This window comes from Coregonus lavaretus (genome assembly GCF_964263955.1).
Source record: "Coregonus lavaretus genome assembly, contig: HAP1_SCAFFOLD_231, whole genome shotgun sequence".
NCBI lineage: Eukaryota > Metazoa > Chordata > Actinopteri > Salmoniformes > Salmonidae > Coregonus > Coregonus lavaretus.
Genome location: NW_028163077.1, coordinates 356,496 through 369,168, shown reverse-complemented (window position 1 = coordinate 369,168; position 12,673 = coordinate 356,496). Strand labels below are relative to the sequence as shown.

At 45.2% G+C, this 12,673-nt stretch overlaps 1 protein-coding gene and 1 pseudogene across 2 annotated transcripts in view; one reads left to right on the top strand and one right to left on the bottom strand.

Moving 5' to 3' along the window:
* LOC311118520 (ABC transporter G family member 23-like) overlaps positions 1 to 4,733 on the bottom strand; it is a 55,430-nt pseudogene extending 50,697 nt beyond the window's left edge. Inside the window, exon 1 of the transcript in view lies at positions 4,663 to 4,733. The product of the transcript in view is annotated as an ABC transporter G family member 23-like (transcript). The remainder of the gene's footprint in view (positions 1 to 4,662) is intronic.
* A 317-nt stretch (positions 4,734 to 5,050) lies between these two features.
* Positions 5,051 to 8,550, top strand: LOC311118517 (galectin-related protein B-like; the record flags this gene model as incomplete). The annotated part of the gene is made up of 3 exons (XM_084193313.1): positions 5,051 to 5,106; positions 7,076 to 7,262; positions 8,407 to 8,550. 3 exons carry the CDS (start codon positions 5,051 to 5,053, stop codon positions 8,548 to 8,550), a joined length of 387 nt encoding a protein of 128 aa, XP_084049439.1.
* Positions 8,551 to 12,673: the final 4,123 nt, after the last annotated feature.

The window sequence follows — 12,673 nt, the reverse complement described above, 5'->3', positions numbered from 1 at the left end:
GGTTCACCAACCCTGTTCCTGGAGAGCTACCATCCTGTAGGTTTTCGCTCCAACACCAGTTGCAACTAACCTGATTCACCTGAACAACAGGGTTGGGCAGTCCTGGCCTATGCCCTAGGGACATACACTATATATAAAGGAGTATGTGGACACCCCTTCAAATTAGTGGATTTGGCTTTTTCAGCCACACTCGTTGCTGACAGGTGTATAAAATCGAGCACACAGCCATGCAATCTCCATAGACAAACATTGGCAGTAGAATGGCCTTACTGAAGAGCTCAGTGACTTTCAACGTGACACCGTCATAGGATGCCACCTTTCCAACAAGTCAGTTCGTCAAATTTCCGCACTGCTAGAGCTGCCCCGGTCAACTGTAAGTGCTGTTATTGTGAAGTGGAAACGTCTAGGAGCAACAACGCCTCAGCCGCGAAGTGGTAGGCCACACAAGCTCACAGAACGGGACTGCCGAGTGCTGAAGCGTGTAGAGCGTAAAAATATATCTGTCCTCGATTGGAACACTCCCTACAGAGTTCCAAACTGTCTCTGGAAACAACGTCAGCACAATAAATGTTAGTCGGGAGCTTCATGAAATGGGTTTCCATGGCCGAGCAGCCGCACACAAGCCTAAGATCACCATGCACAATGCAGAGCGTCGGCTGGAGTGGTGTAAAGCTCGCCGCCATTGGACTCTGGAGCAGTGGAAACACGTTCTCTGGAGTGATGAATCACGCTTCAGCATCTGGCTGTCCGATGGACGAATCTGGGTTTGGCGGATGCCAGGAGAACACTACCTGCCCCAATGCATAATGCCAACTGTAAAGTTTGGTAGAGGAGGAATAATGGTCTGGGGCTGTTTTTCATGGTTCGGGCTAGGCCCCTTAGTTCCAGTGAAGGGAAATCTTAACGCTACAGCATACAATGACATTCCAGATGATTCTGTGCTTCCAACTTTGTGGCAACAGTTTGGTGAAGGCCCTTTACGGTTTCAGCATGACAATGCCCCCGTGCACAAAGTGAGGTCCATACAGAAATTGTTTGTTGAGATCGGTTTGGAATGAGTTGACTGGCCTGCCCAGAGCCCTGACCTCAACCTCATCGAACACCTTTGGAATGAATTGGAACGTCGACTGCGAGCGAGTCCTAATCGCCCAACATCAATGCCCGACCTCACAAATGCTCTTGTGGCTGAATGGAAGCAAATCCCGCAACGATGCTCCAACATCTAGTGGAAGGAGAGGTTATTTATTTATTTACTATTATTATTTTCGGGGGGGGGGCTAGCCCCCATGACTCGAAGAGAGGAGGAGGAGAGAAGATATGTTGTGGGCTAGCCCCCATGACTTGAAGAGAGGAGGAGGAGAGAAGATATGTCCTGGGCTAGCCCCCATGACTTGAAGAGAGGAGGAGGAGAGAAGATATGTCCTGGGCTAGCCCCCATGACTTGAAGAGAGGAGGAGGATAGGAGATATGTCCTGGGCTAGCCCCCATGACTTGAAGAGAGGAGGAGGAGAGAAGATATGTTGTGGGCTAGCCCCCATGACTTGAAGAGAGGAGGAGGATAGGAGATATGTTGTGGGCTAGCCCCCATGACTTGAAGAGAGGAGGAGGAGGAGACAAGATATGTCCTGTGCTAGCCCCCATGACTTGAAGAGAGGAGGAGAGAAGATATGTTGTGGGCTAGCCCCCATGACTTGAAGAGAGGAGGAGGAGAGAAGATATGTTGTGGGCTAGCCCCCATGACTTGAAGAGAGGAGGAGGAGACAAGATATGTTGTGGGCTAGCCCCATGACTTGAAGAGAGGAGGAGGAGAGAAGATATGTCCTGTGCTAGCACCCATGACTTGAAGAGAGGAGGAGGAGAGAAGATATGTTGTGGGCTAGCCCCCATGACTTGAAGAGAGGAGTAGGAGAGGAGATATGTCCTGGGCTAGCCCTCATGACTTGAAGAGAGGAGGAGAGAAGATATGTTGTGGGCTAGCCCCCATGACTTGAAGAGAGGAGGAGGATAGGAGATATGTCCTGGGCTAGCCAGCATTACATTTACATTTACATTTTAGTCATTTAGCAGACGCTCTTATCCAGAGCGACTTACAGTTAGTGAGTGCATACATTATTATTCTTTTTTTTTTTTCATTTTTTTTTTTCATACTGGCCCCCCGTGGGAAACGAACCCACAACCCTGGCGTTGCAAACGCCATGCTCTACCAACTGAGCTACATCCAGAGAATCACAGCCCTTCCCAATGACAGGACACTTGATCTCCAACAGCTCCTTGGAGTTCAGAGTTCATGATAGCCATGGCTCTTCAACCCTGACAACAGTGCCTCTGTGGTCCACAGAGTATCCACAGTCGTCCAGCCACTGGGAGGCCATCAGCTCATTATCTTTCCCGTAGCGTGTGGCTGCATTCCCTCGGAACCTGGGATACAGATGCTCCTGGTAATACAGATGCTCCTGGAGAAACTGACCAGGGTTGGTGGATTCCCTGACAAGGACATTATTGGCTGAGCTTGCAGTAACTCGAAGCTTCCTTGAGTCATGCCACAAGTGTGAGGCACTCTGCTCCTTTGTGATCTGTTCCAAAGCAGTCGACTGGGTTTGGTCAAATTTCACTGGGATGCTACTGACTTCAGGGACAGGTGCTGCAATGGACAGAATGTCAGTTGTGTGCCTTGCTGTCTTTTGAGAGTCATCCTATGTTCCAGAATAGGTACCTAGCCTGCCTTTTCCCCAACCCCACCCACTGTGCAGAGCCCCTGGATGGAGAGCTATTTTGTGGGTTAAGTGCCTTGCTCAAGGGCATAATGGTAGTAGACACCAGCAGCTATTCAGTAGCCAATTCAGTCCCAACATTTTCATCTCTAACCTTGTGCAGGGCTACACACAGCCCCAATACAACACTGAATGTTGGTTCCCTATTATCCAATCATGTAGGCTGCTCTAACTGAGGAAGTCACTAACAGGAAGAGAAGACAGTAGACTTGAGATTCACAAAACATCTTGTCATTCAATCTCTGTCTACAACATGTTGGCTACACTCTTATAAGAAATGGTTCTGTATTGAACCCTAATGAGCCCTTGTTTTTGAATGAGGGAACTGCAGAATATAATATAGCAGGCCTAGATTAGAGGATTTGGATTTGTAGTACTGTGAACTGCCACAGAAGGACGCCCTCTGGCAATTTAAATCAGTATGTGTGTGGCATGTGTGACACTGTGTGTGTGTGTGTGTGTGTGTGTGTGTGTGTGTGTGTGTGTGTGTGCGTGTGTGTTTGTGCATGCCCTCCTGATTGGCATAGGCAAATAATGTCCTATATAATTATTGAGCGGAAACATGGTATTTATAGCTCAATGTTGTCCAACAAAGTAGGATATTTCTCAATGAACTCAGTATTTACAGTCAAATAGCCCTTTTGCAAGAACAAAATTAGCTGTACTCATATAGCCTAGATTTATATATCAAGTTGGTTGTTTCTTTTGCACCACATTTAGTTAACACTATCATTATCATCTCAACATGGTTTAATCGTCTATCCTCGGCTCCTACCACATAGGCATCTTTATTAGTCTAGGAACGAGGCTATACAAAATATTTCCACTCAATATTAGAGTCGAACGAGAGAAGAGACCCCACTTTATGGGGGTTCAGCATAATTAGGTGAAGGGGGTTGGGAGGAAAATAAAAATCTGATTAGCCTGGCTCGTTCTCAAACAGACGGGGATTACCAAAGCCCCTCTTATTATTATAAAGCATACATCAGCAAAATAAAAAGGCTATCCACCCATTTCTAGAGCGGATATGTATGGCCTAGGCATAGCCTACTACAACACGCAGCCTCAGCCAGCCAGCCTACACGAGACGTCTTCTAGTCCTAAATGTGAATACCGTAGGTAACTCCACGTATTGTTTAGGATTCCTCTCCGCTGCTTGTTGAGTGTGGGTTGGGTGTGTGGACACCTAGGAATAGGCTCCTTGAGTCACTGCTGCCACGACGCTGACACATTCCAGTAGGGGAGGGCTGCCTGGGCTGCCTCTCTTCTGATAAGCATCCTATGGTATTCTGTACAAGTCAAGATGGCGGTGTCGGTAATGGAAAAGGACGGAATAGTGAGTATTACAATTTGCTGTTAAACAGCTGTTTGCTCGGAATTTGTTGTTTTCTGTATCTGCGCGTAAAAACGGTTACGCGTGTCATTTGTGGAGAGCTGTAATTTACGTCATCATCAAGTTTCTATTATTGTGGGGAGTAATATGGCAATAGGCTGGCTGTGCATTCCCAAGCACAGCCCGAGTCGACCTTTGATGTGGGCGCGGAAGAAATTCCATATGATTCTGCATGTGGAAATGTATCTGTGTGGTGGTCACCTAGGTCGTTTAACCGATACGGTGCATTATTTCTCGTTATCAATTTACAATGTAGGCTATCTATGTGCGCCTTGATGGTAATGAACAAACGTTGTCACAGGTCTTACGCGCTCTAGTCTAGAACATGACAGATATTTTGACAGCCATGGATTTCCCAACCTTTTGATTGTTGAATAGCGGCATGAGGGCCATGCCGTCGGCTTTTTCAACGGCCGAGAAGACCTTGAGCAATATGCAGCCTATTAGAACGCTAGGCTACTCCGCCCATTGATTAGGCTGTTATTATTTAGGCTGTACCTGATCAATACATTATGTTTTTTCTTTCCCCTTTGTCTCTGGTGGTTTTGAAGAAGACTGAAGATGACCATCACAACGATTCGTTCGGGAACCCCGGGCTTATCTCGCCGGATAGGGAGGACATTTCACGGCTTCTGGTGGGAAGATTCATCCTCATCCATCGACGTTAATCAATATATAGGCCTGAATGGTTAATCCTTAAAAAAATAATTACCACATCACCTACCCTGGAGGATGGGGGACATTTGATGTCAGTCCTTCCCTATCGTATTCCATGTGTTTGTCCACATTATGTGTTGTGATGATGATTAAATGTGGTGATGATTTAAAATAAAATGTTGTCTCTCAATCATAGAAGGTGCCATTCAGCGGCCGCATCAGAGGTGGTATGAGGCCGGGGAAGAAGGTCATTGTCATGGGCATTGTTGATCTGGAGCCGGACAGGTAGGCTAAGCCAATAACCTCCACTCATTAGGTGTTAGCTCTGGTCCATGCCGTTACGTGCTGCTTGCTGATGCTGAGCCTTCTTTTTTTTATTGAACCTTTATTTAACTAGGCAAGTCAGTTAAGAACAAATTCTTATTTACAATGATGGCCTACCCCGGCCAAACCCTCCCCTAACCTGGACGACGCTGGATCAATTGTGCGCCGCCCTATGGGACTCCCAATCACGCCGGTTGTGATACAGCCCGGGATCAAACCTGGGTCTGTAGTGATGCCTCTAGCACTGTGATGCAGTGCCTTAGACTTCAACTTATTCTTGAAGAAGAGAAGGCGTCCTGGACCAGAGCTAACTAGGTCTATTTTTCACTTGCGTCCTGGCTGATCTGAATGAATGTCATCATCAACTTCTTATCTGTCATATACTGCTTTTTCATTACATTCTAAGTCCCATTCCATTTTAGTTGGAGTTCTGATTCTGTAAGAATGTAGCCTATACAATTAATTGTTGCAGGCCTGTGTATTGAATTTTTAATTGGTGAAATGCTGTTTTGTCTATATTATGTCTGCTGAAATATGCGAATCTAGCCTCATAAGGAGAGAGAACATGTATTGTAAAAGACAGAATCGCACATAGGTTCAGAAAAGGAAAATTAAAAAAGATGAGTTCATTATTAGCAGCATGGCAGGAGGCAAAGAAATGGCCCGGGGGGGAGAAATGGAGAACTGCGTGGGTGGGTGTGTTGAGAAAGGATGGCTTTTTCATAATGCAAGGCAGGGTGTTCACCTCCACAGTCAGGCCAGGCTGAGGCAGAGCTGGGCTGTGTCCCGAATGGCACCCTATTCCCTATGTAGTCCACTAGCCTACCTTTGACCAGAGCCCTAGGGGCCCTGATCAAACGTAGTGTACTACAAAGGGGATAGTGTGCCAATTGGGACAAAGTGCTTGTTGAGACATTTTAGGGTGTGTCCTTTATAGGCCTGAATAGAAACTAATGTTCAGTTTAAAAACCTATTTAGTGACATCAGTTTTAAATGCCTGGCACACAATATTTACAGTATGTCAACGTTCATGGCAAAATGCTTGTCATGGCAGATGTCAACATACTGCTCCTCCAGATGCTAAACATAATGACAACAGTATTATGTGGTGTTTCTCCTACACAGACACCATGTCCCTGTAGGCCCTCCTCTATGTCCCCTACAGCTCCATTACCATTGTCCCTGTAGGCCCTCCTCTATGTCCCCTACAGTTCCATTACCATTGTCCCTATAGTCCCTCCTCTATGTCCCCTACAGCTCCATTACCATTGTCCCTATAGTCCCTCCTCTATGTCCCCTACAGCTCCATTACCATTGTCCCTATAGGCCGTCCTCTATGTCCCCTACAGCTCCATTACCATTGTCCCTATAGGCCGTCCTCTATGTCCCCTACAGCTCCATTACCATTGTCCCTATAGTCCCTCCTCTATGTCCCCTACAGCTCCATTACCATTGTCCCTATAGTCCCTCCTCTATGTCCCCTACAGCTCCATTACCATTGTCCCTATAGGCCGTCCTCTATGTCCCCTACAGCTCCATTACCATATGCTCTTTCTTAATGTCCCCTCATGTAACATAGTTACCTAGGGACAGGTTACCTATGGATCCCACTAAGGGACAGGTTACCTAGGGATCCCACTAAGGGACAGGTTACCTAGGGATCCCACTAAGGGACAGGTTACCTATGGATCCCACTAAGGGACAGGTTACCTAGGGATCCCACTAAGGGACAGGTTACCTAGGGATCCCACTAAGGGACAGGTTACCTAGGGATCCCACTAAGGGACAGGTTACCTAGGGATCCCACTAAGGGACAGGTTACCTAGGGATCCCACTAAGGGACAGGTTACCTAGGGTAGAAAGGGATATTGTTAAGCCAGCACAGTTACACCTAATACTTTTGTCTTCTCTACGTTTCTTTCCGTCTCAGTTTTGACGTCAGCCTGACTTGCGGCCGCGGCACAGAGGAGGAGGAGCCACAGCCGGATGTGGCCCTGAAACTCAGCGCTCGATTCGCCGAGCGCCAGTTCCTGCGTAACTCCCGCGTCTCGGGACAATGGAGCGAGGAGGAGAAGTCTATCGACTACTTCCCCTTCATCCCTGACCAGCCCTTCAGGGTACCTGTTACACTTATCCTAACCCCTAACCTATAATCCTAACCCCTAAACCTTCATCCTTAATCCTAACTGGACCAGCCCTTCAGGGTACCTGTTACACTTATCCTAACCCCTAACCTATAATCCTAACCCCTAAACCTTCATCCTTAATCCTAACTGGACCAGCCCTTCAGGGTACCTGTTACACTTATCCTAACCCCTAACCTATAATCCTAACCCCTAAACCTTCATCCTTAATCCTAACTGGACCAGGCCTTCAGGGTACCTGTTACACTTATCCTAACCCTTAACCTATAATCCTAACTCCTAAACCTTCATCCTTAATCCTAACTGGACCAGGCCTTCAGGGTACCTGTTACACTTATCCTAACCACTAACCTATAATCCTAACCCCTAAACCTTCATCCTTAATCCTAACTGGACCAGGCCTTCAGGGTACCTGTTACACTTATCCTAACCCTTAACCTATAATCCTAACCCCTAAACCTTCATCCTTAATCCTAACTGGACCAGGCCTTCAGGGTACCCATAACACTCCACTCTCTTTTTAAATTCTAACCCTAACCCCTAACCCGACCACCCCTTCAGGGTAACCAAGAACACTTCACTGTCGTTCTGATCCAACTTGTCCCAAATGGCACCATGTCCCCTTTATAGAAGACTTGTTTTGACCAGAGCCCAGTTAACAAGTGTCTTAACTTCATGATAATTGGCATTCCACCCCTATCTCCATCTCATACACTCCCTCGCTCTACCAGTCTCTGACTTATTTTTAGTTGCTGTGATGATTCAGTACAGATGTTATGTAAAGATATAGCCCAGTGAAAAGGAACATACGTTGTTCCTTGTTGTGGTTTTATTGGAAAGCAGGTTGCTCCAGTCACACATTTGTCAGAGGATGAGGGTTAGAGATGGCGTAAGTGATAAGTTATGCAAAAGCTAACAAGCTCTCTTTCATTTGGGAAAAGAACCACATGGCCACATGATGTGACTTGGTTTAGAAATGGGATGTTTTCATCTGTGTTTTTTTTCTCTCTCTCTCTCTCTCTCTCTCTCTCTCTCTCATATTATCTTATCTTATCTTATCTTATCTTATCTTATCTTATCTTATCTTATCTTATCTTATCTTATCTTATCCATCCAGATCGAGATCCACTGCGAGCACACACGCTTCCGGATATTTGTGGACGGAAACCCGCTCTTCGACTTTTTTCACAAAGTGAAATCTTTGCCCTCCATCGATACAGTGAGGATAGAGGGGGGTCTACAGATCACCAAGCTAGGTTAACCAACCCAGCTGCCATGCCAGTGTGTGACACAACAAGAACTCAATACAGGTGAACACACACACCTGGTACTACAATACCCACAATGCAACACTGCAGCGACAGTGGGCCTAGCGCTTTGGAAAGGCCGTCACGCCGCTTCTTCTTTCCCTTTTATCTTGCCATGTCTCATCCAAGGTCTGACGTTAGTCTGACCTTCCTAGTTCTTGGTTGAATGGTTGCAATCCAACGCAGCTCTGTGTGTCTTTGTTCTGAAAGAACTCCTTTGTTTTCTTCCTCAGTTGTGTGTCAGGGATCTCACTATATAAACGCCTGCTCATGGTTACCAAGCATCCTATGGGGACTTTGCTGGTGTAGGCTGCGTCCCAAATGGCACCCTATTCCAAATGTAAATGTAATAGTGCACTACTTTTAGGGCACTATTGGGCTCTAGAGTGCTATTTGGGACGCAGCCGTAGAGCACCCTGAAGTATTTGCTTTCATGTGGAGAAATCCTACAATTCTCAGGAGGTTTCTCAGGAATCAACAATATTTATCTCCTAAAAAAAAATCATCATTGTAAATTAGGGTTATTTCGTTGGTTGACAAGCTCAATATTACGGGAGCCCCCGTTTTTTGCACAAATTGGGTTTGCTGGTTGGTTGGTTGTCATGGTTATTTTCATCCTAACTCAATGACCTACATAGAGAGGATGCATCCTAAATGGCATTCTATTCCCTATATAGTGCACTACTTTGACCAGGGCTCATTGGCCAAAAGTAGTGAACTATGTAGGGAATAGGGTGCCATTTGGCAAGCACACATGGAAATTAGGATTATATTGTGAAGTCTCTGCAAGATGTACCGTAGCAGTTTTTTGATTGAAATGTCTTGTAACTGTATGCAATGTATTATTGGTTGTTCTTACTCACAATTTCAGTTCATTGCGACCATTCTTGTCCTGTAGATGGATAGATATTGCACTGACATAGAGCTACATGGTAGTGAATAGAATGTATAGTTCATTTGGAGCTTTGTTTACATTGCTTGTTTAATGAGAGATGAACGATTGGTTCATTAAAGGGGTAGTTCACCACAAAATCCAAGTTTATCAGATGTTTTATACCTCAACTGTGGAGCTATTAAACTGGAATTAGAGGTGCCAATCTTTCCTATTCATTTGGGATGGGGTCTGTAGATTTCTCCAAAGGCACACTGCAGAGTATAGACAACACAACGCGTGGTGTGGTGTGGAATATGGACTCGGGTGGTCTGGTTCAGATCACTTTCTAGACTTCAAAACATTGCAGCAAATTTGATCTTGGAGTGAACTATCCCTTTAAGGAGTTTGCTTAACTGGACTCTGACTTGTAAATGAAGAAACACCCCATAGTGAAAATGTACCCAGCGATCGCCTGCACTTAGCCTAAACAACCATTCCACTCAAACCTCGCTTTTACAGACCGGATTATTACTGTATATGCAAATGGTGGATTCTCTTACACGCTTGAGCATTTTTTTAAGCCAGGGTCGTATTCAGTAGGGCACACCGAAGTGAAATGTTTTGCCCAACAAAAAAAACAGTTGACCCCAAACTGTAACCGGTACCTCCTTGAAGTTTACAGACTGTTCTGTTAGCTAGCGATTAGAATAGGAATAGAGGCTGAATGGTGTTTTGAATGTACAGCAGCCATGTTTTTCTATGGTAGCATACCCACTGGGCACTGACGTCAGCTCAATGTCTAGTTTTGATTTAAATTTGGTTGAGTTGTCAACTAATGTGAATTCAACGTGAAATCAACAAAGAATTTCACCATGTCATTAGATTTAGGTGAAAAGTTGTGTGAAAAAAAAGACAAAATTCCCTTATGTTGATGACTTCTTGCAAATCCAATCAGTTTTCCACATTGATTAATCCATTTTTTTGGTTGTTGAAATGACGCGGAAACAACGTTGATTCAACCAATTTTTTCCCAGTGGGTAGCTAGGTCGGTATAGTGTGAGCGTCATCGCTGTGAGAAAAAGGCTTCAACCTCATAATGTCATCTCTGGTTCTATTAACATATATAGGCTGCATCTGGAATGGCACCCTACACTCCTAGAACAAAAGGTGCTATCTACCTGGAACCAAGAAGGGTTCTACCTGGAACCAAAATGGACAACCCTTTTGGAAGCCTTTTTTCTAAGCGTGTATTACCTATTTAGTGCACTACTTTTGACCAGAGCCCACCACTTCATGTACACACTGAGCTACTACTGTTCACCAATAACTGTTTAGCGGAGGGTAAATTCACCTGATCAGTTACACACCTTTTTTTACTCTCTCTCTCTCTCTCTCTCTCTCTCTCTCTCTCTCACCATCTCTCTCTGTCTCTCACCATATCTCTCTCTCTCTCTCTCTCTCTCTCTCTCTCTCTCTCAATTCAATTTCAATTCAATTTAAGGGCTTTATTGGCATGGGAAACGTGTGTTAACATTGCCAAAGCAAGTGAAGTAGATAGTAAACAAAAGTGAAATAAACAATAAATATTAACAGTAAACATTACACTCAGAAGTTTCAAAAGAATAAAGACATTTCAAATGTCATATTATGTATATATACAGTGTTGTAACGATGTGCAAATAGTTAAAGTACAAATGGGAAAATAAATAAACATAAATATGGGTTGTATTTACAATGGTGTTTGTTCTTCACTGGTTGCCCTTTTCTTGTGGCAACAGGTCACAAATCTTGCAGCTGTGATGGCACACTGTGGTTTTTCACCCAGTAGATAAGGGAGTTTATCAAAATTGGGTTTGTTTTCGAATTCTTTGTGGATCGCTGTAATCTGAGGGAAATATGTGTCTCTAATATGGTCATACATTTGGCAGGAGGTTAGGAAGTGCAGCTCAGTTTCCACCTCATTTTGTGGGCAGTGTGCACATAGCCTGTCTTCTCTTGAGAGCCAGGTCTGCCTACGGCGGCCTTTCTCAATAGCAATCTCTCTCTCTCTCTCTCTCTCTCTCTCACCATCTCTCTCTGTCTCTCTCTCTCTCTCTCTCACCATATCTCTCTCTCTCTCTCTCTCTCTCTCTCTCTCTCTCTCTCTCCTCCCCCCACGGACAACAAATGAGCTATTGTGCTCCATCAAAGCTCTCTATTGTCTCTGACTGGGCTTAGTTGTTGGAGCTCTCCTTCTCATTCTGACTGGGCTTAGTTGTTGGAGCTCTCCTTCTCATTCTGACTGGGCTTAGTTGTTGGAGCTCTCCTTCTCATTCTGACTGGGCTTAGTTGTTGGAGCTCTCCTTCTCATTCTGACTGGGCTTAGTTGTTGGAGCTCTCCTTCTCATTCTGACTGGGCTTAGTTGTTGGAGCTCTCCTTCTCATTCTGACTGGGCTTAGTTGTTGGAGCTCTCCTTCTCATTCTGACTGGGCTTAGTTGTTGGAGCTCTCCTTCTCATTCTGACTGGGCTTAGTTGTTGGAGCTCTCCTTCTCATTCTGACTGGGCTTAGTTGTTGGAGCTCTCCTTCTCATTCTTCGGCTGGGTCCCAAAGGGCACCCTATTCCCTACATAATGCACAACTTTGACCAGAGCCACGTTTGACCCTATGGGCCCTGATCAAAAGTAGTGCACTTTGTATGGAATAGGGTGCCATTTGGGATGCTGCTTTCCTGTTGGGAGCGAGTCAGCTCTGAGTTGTAGATGAGTAGGGAGAGACATTGTATTAAAGGTGCCACACAGGATTTTTATTTTTGCATTGTAATTTCAGAAAATGTCTGCAGTAATAGTGGAATGATAGTGTTTCACAGTATTACTTACCCGCCAGTGTTGTGATTGGCTGTGATATTCTACTATTGATTTCTCCCGTCGGAGCGGCATCTGTTGTCAAATTGGGAAAGTTGTTTTGACTTTGTGGCTGTGTTGTCTAGTGGAAATCGGGTCAAGTGGCCAATGTAGAAATCGCTCTGTCATTTCCTGATTGCTAAAATTCGACACTGTTCGCTCAATTTCAGTTTATGTGAGAAAACAAGCACTGAATAGTGTAGGGCAGGAGTAGTCAACTCTGACCCTACGAGGTCCGGAGCCTGCTGGTTTTCTGTTCTACCTGATCATTAATTTCTCCCACCTGGTGTCCCAGGTCTAAATCAGTCCCTGATTAGAGGG